Genomic DNA, 17,441 nt, shown 5'->3' on the forward strand with positions numbered 1-17,441 from the left:
CATTACCACCAAGCCATGTCTACGAAAAGTAATTTATCAAGGAGTCTCCTCCTCCGCATATAATCCATGTGATGCAGGTATCTGGGACTTACCCTCATATTCATCCAAGATCTCAGCCCACGTGATTTGTCTGTCCATGTTGTTGGGAACGAGTAGATTTTGTTTGAAGTTGGATGGCCTGGGGAGGTTGGAACAACGCTCAGATTTAGCAAACTTTTGAATCACTCATCCTCCTAATTAATACATATTTGACCACTCATTGTATCAATCCAATCACTATCGTGACTATACTCTTAGGTTTTTTTCGGTAAAGTCACGTAGGTAAAAATAGATAAATAATAAAAATAATTAATGATAAAAATATAAATAATAATAGAAATAAAATAATATATCACGACGTTTCGGAGGCAACACAAGCTTCCTTCATCAGGTGTAAAAAGGCACAGCAAAATAACTGTAGTTAGGTGTAAAAAGGCAAAATAACTACAGTTATGTTACAGTTATTCTACAGTTATTTTGCTGTGCCTTTTTACACCTGATGAAGGAAGCTTGTGTTGCCTCCGAAACGTCGTGAGTTATTCTTTTTTATTCATATTATTATAAATATTGTAAAAGCTAATTTTTTTTCCCTACGTGACTTTACCGAAAAAAAACCTAAGAGTATGAATCCTTGCAGTCACGAAAGCTTCAAAACTAAAACACTATCGTGACTTTTGTTGTTGCTGCTAATCCTACATAATGCAATGGCATAATATGACTTTGAGACCCCCCCCCCCCACCTCTTACGCATTTCACAAGTAGTGACCAATCCCATATATACATTTTCCATAAATATGCTAAATTCATCTGTTGATATGCAAATACCTTTGTCAAGGCGCCCTTCCCACTCTAACCCAGCTTAAATATACGCTGCCAAGCTTGGTGGTGTTCATTCAGACGCTGTCTTTTCGACAGCCCTATTCTTCACCTGAGGACGGCTGCTTGCGTTGTGGCCGAAACGTCGTGAGCATTGTATTTTATTATGTTTTATTTTTATCATTTTATTATTTTCTTTCTACGTGACTTTACCGATAGAATCAAGAAGACTATCGTGACTGTTGCTTTAAAAGCCCACTCACTCGCTTGTTTTCCCACTCATGTGTGCGCCCGATCACTCACTCATCCACCCACACGAACATGTTTATTCCAACTGCCTATTCCATTAAACATAATCACCAGACTTAACAATGATATTTCACCTCTAATCCCGACATGCATGTTCATGTACAGCCCATTTGTATTAATCGACTGCTTGATAGAGGACCCATATGCCTTGTGGGTCATTAGGGTCATATGACCATACTTTAATTATTTGTTATAATACGAGCATGACGTCGTAGGTCACTTGATGTCAGAGGTACCACCCATGTGGCTGTGACATCACAGATTGGAGGCAACTATGGCAGTGGCTAGGGTCTGAACTTAAAGGCAGACTCCTCCTCATATGTTGAATAACATTCAATACATGTAATGTAGGGCACAATTGTACCAGCAATCAGAACACAATAATTGTATACATGTTATTAATATTCTATGAGATTTAAACGGATTAGTTAAGCTTGTTTTAAATGCTGACTCGCTTGGGGTCTAAACAACGACAGTAACAGCAACATTTCAGAGAATGCCAAGTATCCTATCTAACAGTTCTAATTAGAATTTTTAATTAAAGCTTTCGTGACTGCAGGGATTCATATTCTTGGTTCTTTCAGTGAAGTCACATAGAAGGGAAACAATAAAATAATAAAAATATAAAACAATAAAATTATCACGACGTTTCGACTGCAACACAAGCAATCGTCATCAGGTGTGAAATCCACAGCAAGAAAATTTGAAAAAAGTGGCGTTTTTTTCTAATTTGATTGCTGAAAATTGAATATGAACATATAAAAGTAATGAAGCTTTAGTTTGTGGTCGAAATGTAAAATCAACAGGGTCGCTCACCTCGTTGAGGATTCGCTCTCAAAAGGCTTCTTCTGCTGCTCCCTCGTGTGCATTCCTCTCGACTGTGGGTGGAGGCGTGGCTGTGACGTAACAGAGGTGACGTCACTAGGGCGAGGCTCCGCCCCCCACGATCCCGGCTGGCGCATCACGTGGTGCAGTGCTGGTTGTGCGTGGGACCGGAAACAGCAGGGCTTGGGTTCGACTTCAGACTCCGTGGTCTACACAGCGAGGGTGAGTGAATGGGTGAGTGGGTGAGAGATTGAGTGAGTGGGTGAGAGGGTGGGTGAGTGAGTGAATGGGTGAGTGGGTGAGAGATTAGGTGAGTGGGTGAGAGATTAGGTGAGTGGGTGAGAGATTGAGTGAGTGGGTGCGTGGGTGGGTGAGAGATTGAGTGAATGGGTGAGTGGGTGGGTGAGTGGGTGAGTGAGTGAGTGGGTGAGTGAGTGGGTGGGTGGGTGAGTGGGTGAGTGAATGGGTGAGTGGGTGAGAGATTGAGTGAGTGGGTGGGTGAGTGAATGGGTGAGTGGGTGAGTGAATGGGTGAGTGGGTGAGTGAGTGGGTGAGTGAATGGGTGAGTGAATGGGTGAGTGGGTGAGTGAGTGGGTGAGTGAATGGGTGAGTGGGTGAGTGAATGGGTGAGTGGGTGGGTGAGTGAATGGGTGAGTGGGTGAGTGAATGGGTGAGTGGGTGAGTGAGTGGGTGAGTGAATGGGTGAGTGGGTGAGTGAATGGGTGAGTGGGTGGGTGAGAGATTGAGTGTGTGGGTGAGAGATTGAGTGAGTGATTAGGTGAGAGAGTGAGTGAGTGGGTGGGTGAGTGGGTGAGAGATTGAGTGAGTGGGTGAGTGGGTGAGTGAGTGGGTGGGTGAGTGGGTGAGTGAATGGGTGGGTGAGTGGGTGAGTGGGTGAGTGAGTGGGTGAGTGGGTGAGAGATTAGCGAGTGGGTGAGTGGGTGAGAGATTGAGTGAGTTGGTGAGAGATTGATTGAGTGGGTGTGAGTGAATAAGTGTGTGTGAGATTGAGTGCGTTAGAGCTTGAGTGAGTGTGGCAGAGTGAGTCAGTGAGTGTGATAGAATGAGACAGTGAGTTAGTGAGAGACAGTGAGTTAGTGAGAGACAGTGAGTTAGTGAGAGACAGTGAGTGAGTGAGAGACAGTGAGTTAGTGAGCGACAGTGACTTAGTGAGAGACAGTGAGTTAGTGAGAGACAGTGAGTTAGTGAGAGTTAGTGAGAGACAGTGAGTTAGTGAGCGACAGTGACTTAGTGAGAGACAGTGACTTAGTGAGAGACAGTGAGTTAGTGATAGACATTGAGTTAGTGAGAAAGAGAGAGTGTGGCAGAGTGTGTGGCAGAGTGAGAGTGTGCAGTTCGTGTTTTGTCGAGAAAGTGTGGCGAGTGTGTGTGCGTTGTGTAGCTGTGTTTACATCGTGTACGTAGTGTTTGTAGTCTCTAATCAGTCTAAATTACTCTACAGAAATTCAACATTTGCACCCTTGCTTTGTGCTCTTTGATGTCGCCATTCCTGCGACGAGGACAGAAGGGAGGCCTGGCCGTTAGGCCTGCCATACACCTCGGCCTCAGGCTTCATATTCATTATTTTTTATGTTTGTATAATTTGAATTATGAACTTGTATTCCATTCATTAAATTGCAAGCGTATAAACACCATCTTGTTGGTTTATTTACTATTAAATTAATGGTTTTCTTAATCTATGTAGTTATGTTTAAGTGAGTGAGGTGGTAGTACTAAGTGTGAATTTGAGTTACATGTAAATTATTGTGCAATGGATTTGTCTGTGTGCACCTAGCCTGGCACGGACAATATGGACTATGTTATTATTAAGTCGTGAAAGAGATTGTTTATTTGTGTGTCTGTTATGTTTGTGTCAATTTACATATCTATATTTATAGCTGTGTTAATTTGATGGGTGGTGGTGATGGATAGGTGCGAGTTTTAACTTTAAAATGCTTGCAGATTAATAAAGATCTGCTTTGTTTTTAAAGATGACTGATCATACGTTATTGCAACCATATCCTTCCTTTAAAAAAACACGGACGAGGAGACATTCACACACGAGTGTGCATGTGTTTCTACGAGTTTTAACGTTAATATACTTGCAGAACAATAAAGACCTGATATGTTAAAGATGACTGATCGTCCCTTATTGCTACAATGTTCATAGCGAACACGTGTGGAGGCGAGTTTCAGGTGAAGCATCTCCATCACACAAGTTTACCCTTACCTGGCAGCATCGTGGCAGTCCGCTGGTCACACTCACTACGTCACACTCACGAGCTGTAGGGGCGGGGCTCTGTCTGCTCAGTGGCGCTGTTTTCATTCATTTAGCACCACGAGCGGGGAGTCGCATCCCTGTAGTTCCCTGTTGTGGTGCCGCATTCATTACCACGTTGCCCTCAATTCTTTGTACGACACAAAATTATAACAATACACGAGTATACACTCCCATGTACACACACCCACACACGAGTGGGCATGCGCAGTGGTGTAGATACATACACAAATGTGCATTCACACCGCTTTGTACATACACACACGATGCCCTGAATTACGTTATACTTTTGAAAAAAAAACGCATTCAATTCTAATTCCTTCTGTTTCCACCCCAAAAGCTTGGAATTATTAATAATATTTTAAATAGTGGCCCCATGTTTAATGAGTGTAGTGAAGACATTAGTTTAGTTTATTTAATTCCATTTGTTTGCATTTGCTACGGCACACTGTTTGAGATTATTCTTCCCATTTATGAAATCTCTCTAGAATCATTTACATTTTCTTCATAAACTTCCTTGCATTCAGTTATTCTCGCATGTAACGCTCCTCATATCTAACAAACCTAATCTCATGTGGCCATTGTGCTTAAGCCGAAGTAGGATTTTGCACATTTCCAATGGCCTGTAAACTGTGATCAAGTTATCGGCCTTACCTGTGAAATACAGTATAATATATTGTTGATCGAGATATACTTATACGAAGAGGTGCATGTTTCATATCGTGTTGATGTGGTTTTATGAATATGTTTAAGGACCTTTGTTGATCAGGGTGTGTCTAGACAACGAAGGTGAATTGTTATATTCGATCAATTAAAATTGTTACAATTGCCGTGGATACCCATCTGGATGGTATCGTTTGTAAGCGTTGTTTATTATATTGTAACGCAGCCATGATCGCATTTCAGTCTATAGCAGAAAGTCTCGTGTGTATTTAGACCTTTGTGTATTACAGTGCTGTGTGTACGAATGTGTTGACACATTTTCCACGTGTTTTCACGGTAAGTGCATTGAATGTGGAGGGGTAACCAGCCCCTCGCAACAGTCCAGAGACCTCGAGGGCCGCTGTGATCGCTATGAGCATTCCCTCTGGAACATTGCTCACAGTTACCACAGCTTTACCGTCCGCCGATGCGGTAGGGGGTTGTTTTTACAGAACTTTACTCGTGGCAGGGGAATGCCAAACAACAGGGAGAGTGGCTCTTCTGAACAAAATAATGGAGGGGCATGGAACCGTGACGGTGAGCTGTGGGAAGCTGTATGCCCCAGGCGTGGAGTGGTGGTTGTTCCTGCCTGCACTGAAGGTGAACATGAGTGTAGAAATGCAGGCAAGGCTGATTAGTCATATGCCTTTCATAATATCCTGTATTTGAATCACACTGGGCTCGAATGCATACATTTTTTATGTATCTATAATGGAACCAGATCTGCGAGCTGCGGGATTTAAATTGCATTATAATCACTAGTACCACATTGTGGTCGTATTAGAATCACACTATCCACTGCTGGATCTGCCCTCTCAATGGATTCATATATATACAGAGTATGATTATTCGACGTTTACGTATTGATTTTTTAACTGTTGAATTCCTGAAAGCTTCCAGCTGTAAGTAGCAGCTCGGGAGGACCGTGGGGTTAGAGCGGGGATATAAATGCGCCGCTTTTGGTTCGTGCCTACTTGTCCAGGCTCACTTTATCGCCGCCACTATTATAATTTTGATCATCCAAAACTTAAGGCATTTCAAGAGGGGTTGATTTGTTTTGAATATTTTAGATCACCCACCCAGCATATCTCTGGGACCATCCAATGCGCAGGCGATACACCACAGGATGACCCTTTCATCCCGACATTCACACCTGAGCCTACGCGTTCCCTAACACTCGCACACCCTGAAGGCACTTGTAGCCTTACGTGGCATTGTCTGCCACCCACTGTTGGGCCACATTCCCTAGAAAGCCGACTTCAAGGTGAAGCTCGACACCGAGCGTCGTGGGCCACCGCCGGCCTGACACCGTCGTCGTCATGGGAGAGGAAGCGAGACGGCGCCTCCTGGCTCCTTTCCACCATAGGGAGGTGTCAGAGGCAGCCTCCTTGAGGCCCAGGACCGGATCAGGTAATCGTCGCTGATGTTGAGCAAGAATTTAACGTGAGCGAGAATTGAGCTGCGTGCTAACCACTACACTACCACTGCACTACCACTGCACTACCACTGCACTACCACTGCACTACCACTACACTACCACTGCACTACCACTGCAAGAGTACTGCTGAATAGACTGGTACCCGCAATAGCTGAAGATCACCTCCCAGAGACCCAGTGTGGCTTTAGAGCCAACCGGGGAACCACAGACATGGTGTTTGTCCTGAGGCAGATTCAGGAAAAGTGCCGGGAGCAAAACAAAGCACTGTACGTCACCTTTGTGGACCTGACAAAAGCGTTTGACACCGTGAGCAGGCAGGGACTTTGGAAAATCCTGGACAAGCTAGGCTGCCCACCGAAGTTCCTCACCATGATCATCCAGCTTCATGAAGATCAGCTTGGACAAGTCAGAAATAGCAACAATCTCTCGCAGCCCTTCCCTATTGCAAACGGCGTGAAACAGGGCTGTGTTCTTGCTCCCACGCTGTTCACCATTTTGTTCAGCATGATGCTCCAGCAGGTCACAGAGGACCTCGACGACGCTGATGGCGTATACATCCGTTTTCGTCTCGACGGGAGCGTGTTCAACCTGAGGCGTTTGCAGGCCCACACAAAGACCATGGAGCAACTGATCAGGGAGCTGCTTTTTGCTGACGATGCCGCCCTCCTTGCTCATACAGAGGCAGCTATGCAGCGAATTACGTCCTGTTTCGCGAAAACAACTCAGATCTTCGGCCTTGAAGTCAGCCTGAGGAAGACTGAAGTTCTTCATCAGTCCGCACCCCATGAGGAGCACCATCCACCAAGCATCTTCATTGAACAAACAGAACGGAAAGCTGTCCACCAGTTCAGCTACTTGGGGTGCGTCATCTCGTCTGACGCCAAGATCGACAACGAAGTCGACAACAGGCTGGCCAAGGCAAACAGTGCATTTGGCAGACTATACAAACGTGTCTGGAACAACAGAAACCTTAAAAGAGCCACAAAGGTCAACGTCTACAAAGCTGTTGTGCTGACCACTCTCCTGTATGGCGCTGAGTCCTGGGTCACGTACCGTCGTCACCTGAGTCTCCTCGAGCGTTTCCATCAGCGCTGCCTCCGCACAATCTTCAATATTCACTGGAGTGACTTCGTCGCCAACACTGAAGTCCTCAAGTCAGCGAAGGTCATCAGCATCGAGGCCATGGTCCTCAAGACACAGCTTCGTTGGGCAGGGCACATCGCCAGGATGGAGAACCACCGCTTGCCTAAGATTGTGCTGTATGGGGAACTGTCCTCTGGCCATCGCGACATAGGGGCACCACGAAAGCGATACAAAGACTCCCTGAAGAAGTCCCTCACTGCTTGCTGCATCGATCACCTTCAGTGGGCAACACAAGCAGCTGATCGCAACTCCTGGCGGCACACAGTCCACCCGGCCACCTCCTTCTTCGAAGATACCCGCAGGGCCCGTATGGAGGACAAAAGGAGAAGGAGGAAGAACCATGATCCCTCAGCACCCATCCCAGATGAGACCTATACTTGCAGCTGTTGTGGCAGGACCTGCTTGTCCCGCATAGGCCTCTTCAGCCACCAGCGTGCCTGCAGAAGACGTGGATGTCCTTCCTAGATCTTCGTTCGCGAAGCCAAGCCATGATGACCCCGAGGACGTTTGGCAAGCTTGGAGGGAGCACGGGCCAAATGCACAATCGAGGAGTGGCTCCTTCTGCCAGCAGTGGCCTGAGCAAGCAATTGCAGGGCTGCGCCATTACCTCTTATGTAACTTTTAACATTGCAGAACCACATTATGTTTCGATTTAAAGCTTTCGTGGCTGCAGGGATTCATCTTCTTGGTTCTTTCGGTAAAGTCACGTAGAAGGGAAATAATAAAATAATAGGTTTTATTTTTATTACTTTATTATTTCCCTTGACTTTTACCGAAAGAACCAAGAAGATGCACCACATTATGCTTACTCTTATTTCAGCTTTTTTGTAATGATATAATAATGATACGAACTTTGCTGCTTCGTACAACGTCTTAAGATGGATACCTATATTCTAAGCACGTTGAAATCGTTGTTGGCTAATGCTTGGTTTTAATACGGGTTTCATCCGAATCCGTTTTACCTGTCCTATACGTTGAACTCCTATGGTGTGTTTATTGCATTGATCGTCATTGTAACGTTCTGACCCCCGTGTCCCTTACTGGACATCTGTGAATAACAAGAGCTTTCAAGGCTCGTCAGATACCTCCGGTATAGATGCCCTTTCTGATCAAACGATGGTGTCACCATCGAGGAGGTGCAGCTGAACTGTGGCTCACGTTCCCGATGGGGCCTCCATGAAATCTCAGCTGGAATACAAATCGTGATGAATACAAAAAAAACATAGCAGAGGTTTATACCTACGTGACTTTATCGAAAGAACCAAAGAATATAGCAGAGGTAGCGCATTCGCTGCTCGCTGTTAGAGGCTTGTGGTTCATCGCCCGGCGGCCGCCCTGGTTAATACTATCGGTATGTTCGCCATAAGAGTACTACGCTTCACAGACCTCTTGTCTTCGGTCGCCGCCAACTTACCTTCTGAGCAAATGTGATCGGCTGACGGGCAGTGGATTGGATTTAATCCTGATTAGGACTCTTCAGCACAGTATAGTCATCCAATGCTCATTTCTGCACGGAGGATCTTTAGAAGCCGTTAGTAGTAGTTCAGTGATATCCGCTTCCGCGGCCCATTCACAAATAAATGCCACGTGAGAGTGCAGCTCCCCTGATGGGAATACGAGGTCACTCGAAGTGAACTCAGAAGCAGTTCTGTGATGTACATCATTAGACCTCCTTTGGCAGTACCAAAATATAATAATTGGGATTTTCCCCTTTTTTCTGATAGTGGCATTGTCTTTGAGCTGTTCGCCTTTTGGCGTCCTCTGGTCTAGCACCAATTGAGACGAGGCTCAAAAGAAAGCCGTCTCTGGTGTGGACCAATCAGTTTCAAGGACAATGCATAAGTTATCAGAGTGTGTTTTTTGTTTGCATTTTGACCACAAGTATTGTGATTAATGCACACATAATTCCTCGTAAAAAGGTTTCAGTTTTGTTGCCCAAAAAAAAGGGGAAAAACCATATTATTATTTCAGTTCTGTGATATCTACTTTCTCGGCCCATTCTCGGACGCACGGGGTGGGGGGAGGAGGGGGGGAGCGTGCGTGCGGGATGCGCTACTCCGCATCTTCGAATACGATTACATTTCTTTTGGTGTTTCATGACAAAGTGCAGATGGTGGCCAGGCCGGCGTAAAACTTGGATGAAGAGCGCAGTGGAATAAACGGAGAAACATGTACTTGGAATAACAAATATATAATATGAACATTGATTTATTTTAATAGAACGTGATACATTGGCACAGTTACCCGTGAACTAAACAGGATGTGTGTAACCAACAACAACGCTCTGAATGTATAAACACACTCTCGTGTCATGAAAATGGGTCATTGCCCTAAACGTCGTCTATTATATATGTTTGTCTTTGAAGGCTGCAGTGTTGTTGACGAGTGTGTTTTTTTTTTTTACAGTTCGCCGGGTACAATGTACAACGTACCCTCCTTAAAATCGTGCGCATCGATGATTTGGCTGCTGTCAATGTCCACGTGATGACAAACCACTTCGTTGAGCTATCATTTGTGGCCAGGTCGCTTCTGAAAAAGAGCTGCATAGCTCAGTGGGTCTTACCTGGTGAAATAAAAAATATTGTTTAGTTTGTTTTTTACTGTAGAATTTCCCCGACGAAGATTACAAAGAGAAGCAAACCTGGCTTTGCGGTTGTGGGATATGTTTCAAATTGGCCCGTAAGGTTTCAATAATTTTTGAGAGCATCTTTGCCAACAGTGTGTGAGTTAATTTTTCTTTTTAAAATCTCATAACCAAGTAACATTAATCAGAAATTAAATGTGCACAACAAAGCTTTCTTTTCAGAGGTCAGAGACGCTGAACCGACACAGCTGAAAGCCTGGGTTCGACTAAAGGTTTCAGTCAAGCGTGATTAAACTGGGCTCTCAACTGCAATGGATTGATGGTCTTACCCTGGTCATTGGCCTACATAGCGACCCATAGATACACAAGACTTGGAGACCCATAGACTTTACGAGGCACCCACAGGGGCCCATAGACGAACATTGACTTTGAGATCAAAAGACTCACACGGAGGCTCATAGCGTTACACAGACACCGATAGGCCATCATAGATTTAGAGATTCATAGCCTCGAGTAATGGCCCATGACCTTATATAGAGACCCATGGTATTATAGACTCGCGTAAGTTAGACTGAGTTGCGATTAAAACATGGTTTCTCGAGGGTGTAAAACAAGATGTGGCCCTCCCATTCGAGTCATGGCAGTGGCGAGTGGCAACCTTAATAAGCGCTCTCACACGCACACAAACACAAAGATACCCCTATAGCCTTAACATAGTGTTGGGCCAAGTGCTGTTAGGGAGCACCAATTAAGGCCGCCTTTGTCTCCGCAGAGGCGATGTTTTACACATCGCTGTTGTTGGCTGTGAGCGGGAATCGAATTCGGGTCGCAGGGTGTTTTTTGCTGCGCAGCGCGTTCCCCCGCTCCCCGCACACACAGACACACACACACACGCACACATACACACACACAGACACACACAGACACACACAAAGACAAAGGAGCCAAAGCCGGTCCACCGGATCTCCTGAATGCTACAGAAATCCAGGCGGTACCGGTCCAGCTCCCGACAGAGGAGTGGCAGCCTCTCCTCCGCAGTGAGCGTTCGAACATTTCACGTGGCCATCACGTAGTGGCTTTTTGTTGAATCTGGAGAAGCCCCGAGGGTAAAGCTTCAATCTCCTGGCTCCGCCAAATGGGGTTTGGCCAGGAGACGTCACAGACGCCTGTCCCCCCAGGGCCTCCGGCACAAGCTTATTAATTATATATATTTTACGTGGTTTTGTGGTCATTTATTGAAGGTGGATGGGTTACCAGCCCCTCGCACCCGTCCAGAGCCCCCATTTGGCCGCTGTGGTGGTCACAGACGCCATGAGGGGAGAGGCCATTCGGAATTCGCCCTCCCCCCCCCACAGCACTTCCTACGACAGCGGGAATGGTGGGTGGAGGGGATTGGGGGGGTGAGGAAATGGAGGTGGAGGGGATGGGGGTGGAGGGGATGGGGGTGGAGGGGATGGGGGAGTGGAGTGGCGGAGGTGAAGGCGCAGCCCTGCAAGTGCCTTTCCTTGCGCCGCCGCCGGTCGGATGGGGATCCTCCACGAACGGGAATGAAACTCTGGAAAGGGGAAAATAAAACCCCAACAACCACTCTGAAAGATGCGCGTCGAGTGACCAAGCACGCCATTCCATGCTGGGTCACTCCGACGCCTTGCAAGAAGACGTGGTAGAAGTGGAGGTTACCCACACTTTAACCCCACCACACGTGCACTGCGGCCGATCGACTTACACCGCGGTGTTACCACGGTCACACTTCACGGCTGCCGGGTGGACGGATTGGGGAAGACCGCGGGGATTTAAGAAACCTGCACCTTTTGGCGTCATCTGGTCCAACCCATGTGAGACTAGGCTCTAAGGAAAGCTGTCTCGGGTGTTGACCAATCAACTTCAAGGACAGTGCACATTATCAGAGTTATGTCTTTTGTTAGTATTATGACTGCAGGTATTGCGGTCTATGCAAACATGACTCCTTGTAAAAAGGTGTACAGTTTTGTTGCCAGATAGAAGGGTAAAAAAAACCATTATCATATTTTTACTGGCAAATGAGGTTCCCATAGTGAAACCTGTAACGTTGTACGTACGTTGAGCTTCGTTTGCACCGTACGTAGTCAACCGTGCCAATCGGAGGCGTGGGGGTAGGACAACAGACTTAACACAAAAAGCAGATTATCAAGAAGTGAGTTTTCAATGTAGATTTAAAAGCGCACAGATCAGAAGGAAGAGCGTTCCAGACGGCCGGAGAAGCGCATCTGAAAGCGCTTGCGATGCGGCGACCGTCTTTGTCCGATGGGTATCCAGAATCGGCTGCTGCGAGGATGACGACCGGAGTTCATGTGATGATGGTTGATGCTCCTTGAGGACATCAGCCAGGTGGTTCATTTGTGGCGAGCACTTTGTGTGGAATCAGTGCGACCTTGGAACGAATTCGTACAGCAACCCGAAGCTTCTGCGCCGGGAGAGTGTTTCCTGTGAATGGTGTCCGGTGTGAGTGGTGAGTGTCTGGTGTGAGTGGTGAGTTTCTGGTGTGAGTGGTGAGTGTCTGGCGAGTGGTGAAAATTCTGCTGTGAATGATGTCTGGTGTGGGTGGTCAGTGTTTGGTGTGCGTGGTGAGTGTTTGGTGTGAGTGGTGAATTTTTTGAATGAACAATGAGTGCGTGTTGTGAGTGGGGGTGTATGGTGTGAGTGGTGAATTTTTGGTATTGATCAATGAGTGTCTGGTGTGAGTTCTGAGTGCCTGGGATGAATGGTGTCTGCAGTGGGTAGAAGAGTGTCTGGTGTGCGTGGTGAGTGTCTGGTGTGCGTGGTGAGCATCTGGTGTGCGTGGTGAGTGTCTGGTGTGCGTGGTGAGTTTCTGGTGTGAGTGGTGAGTGTTTGGTGTGAGTTGTGAATTTTTGGAATGAACAATGAGCGCGTGTTGTGAGTGGGAGTGTCTGGTGTGAGTGGTGAAATTTTTTTTTTATCAATGAGTATCTGGTGTGAGTTCTGAGTGCCTGGGATGAATGGTGTCTGCAGTGGGTAGAAGAGTGTCTGGTGTGCGTGGCGAGTGTCTGGTGTGCGTGGTGAGTGTCTGGTGTGCGTGGGGAGTGTTTGGTGTGTGTGGTGAATTTTTGGAATGAACAATGAGTGCGTGTTGTGAGTGGGAGTGTCTGGTGTGAGTGGTGAATTGTTTGAATTGATCAATGAGTGTCTGGTGTGAGTTCTGAGTGCCTGGGTTGAATGGTGTCTGCAGTGGGTAGAAGAGTGTCTGGTGTGCGTGGTGAGTGTCTGGTGTGCGTGGTGAGCATCTGGTGTGCGTGGTGAGTGTCTGGTGTGCGTGGTGAGCATCTGGTGTGGGCGGTGAGCGTGTAGGGTGGGTGCTGAGTGCCTGGTTTTGAACGGTGTCTGGCACGGGTAGTGATTGATTGCTTTGAGTTTTCTGGCGAGTGTCTGGTCGGCAGACTCCAGGCTGTTTCACGCATCATCTGCACGTGATGCCCAGCGCCTCGCTCTTGTTACGCTCTTTTGCTTGATGAGATTTCGACGCAAGCGACGTGATCGTGTGGCACCGTGATGCATATGTAGTGACATACTTGTCAACCCACACGGTTTACCCCGTATCATTGTACAGGGATATTGAGTCAAACTAAAATGTTGTGGCATATTTGTTTGTGTTTCTCCCTTGTGATGGGCATTTGTAGGATGAACTCTGAGATTTTTAAGGGGCATAGGGTGGCCAATAATGTCTGCATTGGTCTGTAATAAGGCAGGGCAATGATAAGGGGTTGACAAGTATGATTATACACTCCACTATACACTACACTACTATACACTACACTATACACTACACTACACACTACACTACTATACACTGCACGGGGTGACCAGTAAGGTCTGAATTGGTCTGTAATAAGGCAGGGCAATGATAAGGGGTTGACAGGTATGATTATACACTCCACTATACACTACACTACATACTACACTACTATACACTACTATACACTGCACGGGGTGACCAGTAAGGTCTGAATTGGTCTGTAATAAAGCAGGGCACTGATGAGCCGGTGTTGACAGGTATGGTGATGTGTCTCATCATAGGGCAGACGGGGAACGCGTCCACTGGGCGAATGTGGCCACATCGCTGGCGCGCTGAGTGAGTTCGCGCGACGGGCGATGCCTGCGTCGCGCTAAGCGATGACCCCTCGTTGAACGCGGGAGTTGGCGTCTTCCTTAAAAGGTGCCGCGTCAAGCGAAAAACGATTACCCCACGCCTCCCGTAAATAATAACGTTGCGGCAAAGATGTGGGCAAGATACGATGCTGCTGCTGCCGCTGCTCCTGCTGCTGCTTCTGCTGCTGCTTCTGCTGCTGCTTCTGCTGCTGCTGCTGCTTCTGCTGCTGCTTCTGCTGCTGCTGCTGCTTCTGCTGCTGCTTCTGCTGCTGCTTCTGCTGCTGCTGCTTCTGCTGCTGCTGCCGCTGCTCCTGCCGCTGCTTCTGCCGCTGCTTCTGCTGCTGCTTCTGCTGCTGCTTCTGCTGCTACGCAGACGCCCGCGGTGAGGTAGCAGCAGGGCGGCATTAAGATGTTGTAGGCACCTGGGCGACAGGTACTGTGAGCCCCCCCCCCCCCTCCAGTAATATTTTCAAAAGGAAAAAAAGTTAAAGGAAAAATAAAATGTATTTTTGTTACAAGGCTAGCAACAAATTGAAATTCAGCATTCACGAAACGAAATAACTTTTCGCTTCAATCTCTGGAAGCCCCATCCAGCTGGCGGAGGTCACTGGGTGGCAGCCCCTAAAGCCCCCACGCCTCGATCCGGCCCTGGGTGGCGAGACAAATGACCGAGGGTCTTTCCGCCGCCGATGCTCCGCTCAGCGGCGCAGCTCAAGAAAAGAAGTTCGTCGTCGACCGCTCAAGCAAACCGCGTTATCTACGTCGCGCGTTCCCAGCGCCGCGTTCCTTCCCGATCTCACGACCGCATGAAACGGCAACCGAGCAAAGAGAAATCAGCGCAAGCTGAACAACAAGAACAATCGTGCGTGTCACGTGAGACATCGAAAACATTGCACATTCGATGTCATTAACCCGCCGCGTATTCATTATAATTCGTTTGTTTTGAAGATCGAGCGGGGGTTGCCAACCTGCGGTCTCCGGATCTGCATGAGGTGGCACTTTAATAACTGCTTCGTGACTCGATCATTATTTCTAGAAGCTTTCGTGACTGCAAGGATTCGTACTCTTAGTTCTTTCGGTAAAGTCACGTAGGTAAAAAATGAAATTAATAAAAATAAAACAATACAAATCACGACGTTTCGGAGGCAACACAAGTCTCCGTCATCAGGTGGGACCGTCACAGCCAGATTTGCTGCACCACTTGATGCAGCAAATCTGGCGGAGACTTGTGTTGCCTCCGAAACGTCGTGATTTGTATTGTTTTATTTTTATTAATTTCATTTTTTACCTACGTGACTTTACCGAAAGAACTAAGAGTATCGATCATTATTCACGACCACCACCGTCTCGTATTCGCGTGCATCGCGGCTCTGGAAATATTGAGGGTTTTTTTTCCACCGAATTCGCGAAAGAAAAATTACTCCTCCTGTTATTTTGGTTGCCGACCGCTGGGTGGGATCGTGTAGGCAAATCACGTTGCCACGCGGGCGAAATATTCCCGATTGATTTGGTTGATCAAGCATAGCCGGAGGAATGTTGCACAAAAAAAAAATCAGCCACAAGCCCTCTAACCCACGTGCTCCTCTTGTCTGTCCTCTCTCTCCGAGTGTGATTTCAGGCAGACACATCTCCGTGAATTCTTTGCGCACTTGTTGAAGGAAGGAGCTTGAAATGAAGACGATGGGAACTAAGAGGTGGATGAGAGAGGTGGATAACGCAGGGAGTTTCACAAGGTCACTGTGTAACCGAAATAATCGATCAAACTTTATTTCTATAGCAACCATTCGTGCAAAAAAATGCAATACACAGTGCTTTACAGGCATGATCAATACAAGTGAAATTGTAGGCAAAATAAAATCACGTTGCAATACATTTCCAGCAAAAAAATAGTGAAAATAAAAAATAAGAAAGTTTTCAACCAGTGCGTTGCTACCCGCTGCGACGAACGGTTCGGACACAACGTACGTCAACTTGAACGCGCGGAAGGGAATGAGTTACCGTTCTTATTTCACGACTGCCCGCTTTGTAGATTTGACGTAAGCGTTGGCGCGACACTCCCCCATTACCTTTGAAAAGAGGCCTCGGGTTACTTTTGGCGTACCGGTTGTTTATTTATTTTACGTTCACAAGATTCAGACGCACGTCGAAAAATTTGCAACGTTCAACGTCGTTCTAATAAATCCCGTGCAAAGGTTTCCACTGAGTCGAACGGCTTTGGGACCGGAGGAATACGTCTCAAAATTAAAAACAAAACTCTCGCGTTTTTTAAATCGCCAAAAAACACTCGAGGCTTTTAAAGAGAGGGCTTCGCGGACTAAGCGTGAAAATATTATCATGTTCTCTTATACAAACACCGACTCGCTATTTCTGTTCCTTTGCGCAGTGTTTACTTTGAAAATTTTACTTTTTTTGGGGGGGGGGGGGGGGGGGGGGAGGGAGGTTAATGTGGTGAAGAGAAATACATCTGGCGAATTAAAATATTTAACCAAAAAAGTCCAAGGCCGATTAATTCAACCGCGTTTCATTAGCTGGCTGCAAAGTCGCGGGGAGAAAAATGGTTCCAGGAGAAGACGCCCAAAGACAAAGAGCCCCCGTATAGCCTTAATAGATTGTAGGGGCAAGTGCTGTTACTGAGCACCTATGAAGGCCGGCACGGCACGCGAGAGGGTGGGTGGCCAGCACCACCCCAGTTGCGATGTTTGCACACCGCATCAGCTGCTCGTTTTTGGGCTAAGTCAACCTAGGGGAGGCCCAGGACCGGTTCAGATAATCGTCACTGGTGTCGGTCATGGGCGGGAATCGAACTCGGGTCGCGCTAACTGCTACACCACCGCTCCTCCCGCACACACAAGAGACATAGACAAAGATCACCCGTATAGCCTTAACAGACTGTAGGGGCAAGTGCTGTTAGCGAGCACCTCGAGACGCACGTACACACACACACTGAACGCAACTTCTTCTGACACTTACTCGTGCCAACTCTGAGCTGGAATTGTGCCTTGCGAAGAGACATTGAGAGATTGAAAACAACCAACATTCCCATCGCACTTCGTGCCAATTGGACCATTCCTCTGTAACCATTTCCAGCAAAGCCCTGCAACTCGCCTGCTCATGCCACTGCCGGCAGAAGGACCTCCCCTCGGCGGCGCTCGAGACTGCCCCTG

The 17,441-nt window shown here is 47.1% G+C and overlaps 1 protein-coding gene across 1 annotated transcript in view; it reads right to left on the reverse strand.

Moving 5' to 3' along the window:
- Nucleotides 1-138, reverse strand: part of LOC133352776 (golgin subfamily A member 6-like protein 22) — a 40,170-nt gene extending 40,032 nt beyond the window's left edge. Inside the window, exon 1 of the mRNA XM_061568653.1 lies at nt 93-138. Coding sequence (XP_061424637.1) covers nt 93-138 — 46 coding nt within the window. The remainder of the gene's footprint in view (nt 1-92) is intronic.
- Nucleotides 139-17,441: the final 17,303 nt, after the last annotated feature.

The sequence above is a fragment of the Lethenteron reissneri genome, chromosome 5 (assembly GCF_015708825.2).
Source record: "Lethenteron reissneri isolate LAM-NWPU_2019-01 chromosome 5, ASM1570882v1, whole genome shotgun sequence".
Classification (NCBI taxonomy): Eukaryota; Metazoa; Chordata; class Hyperoartia; order Petromyzontiformes; family Petromyzontidae; genus Lethenteron; species Lethenteron reissneri.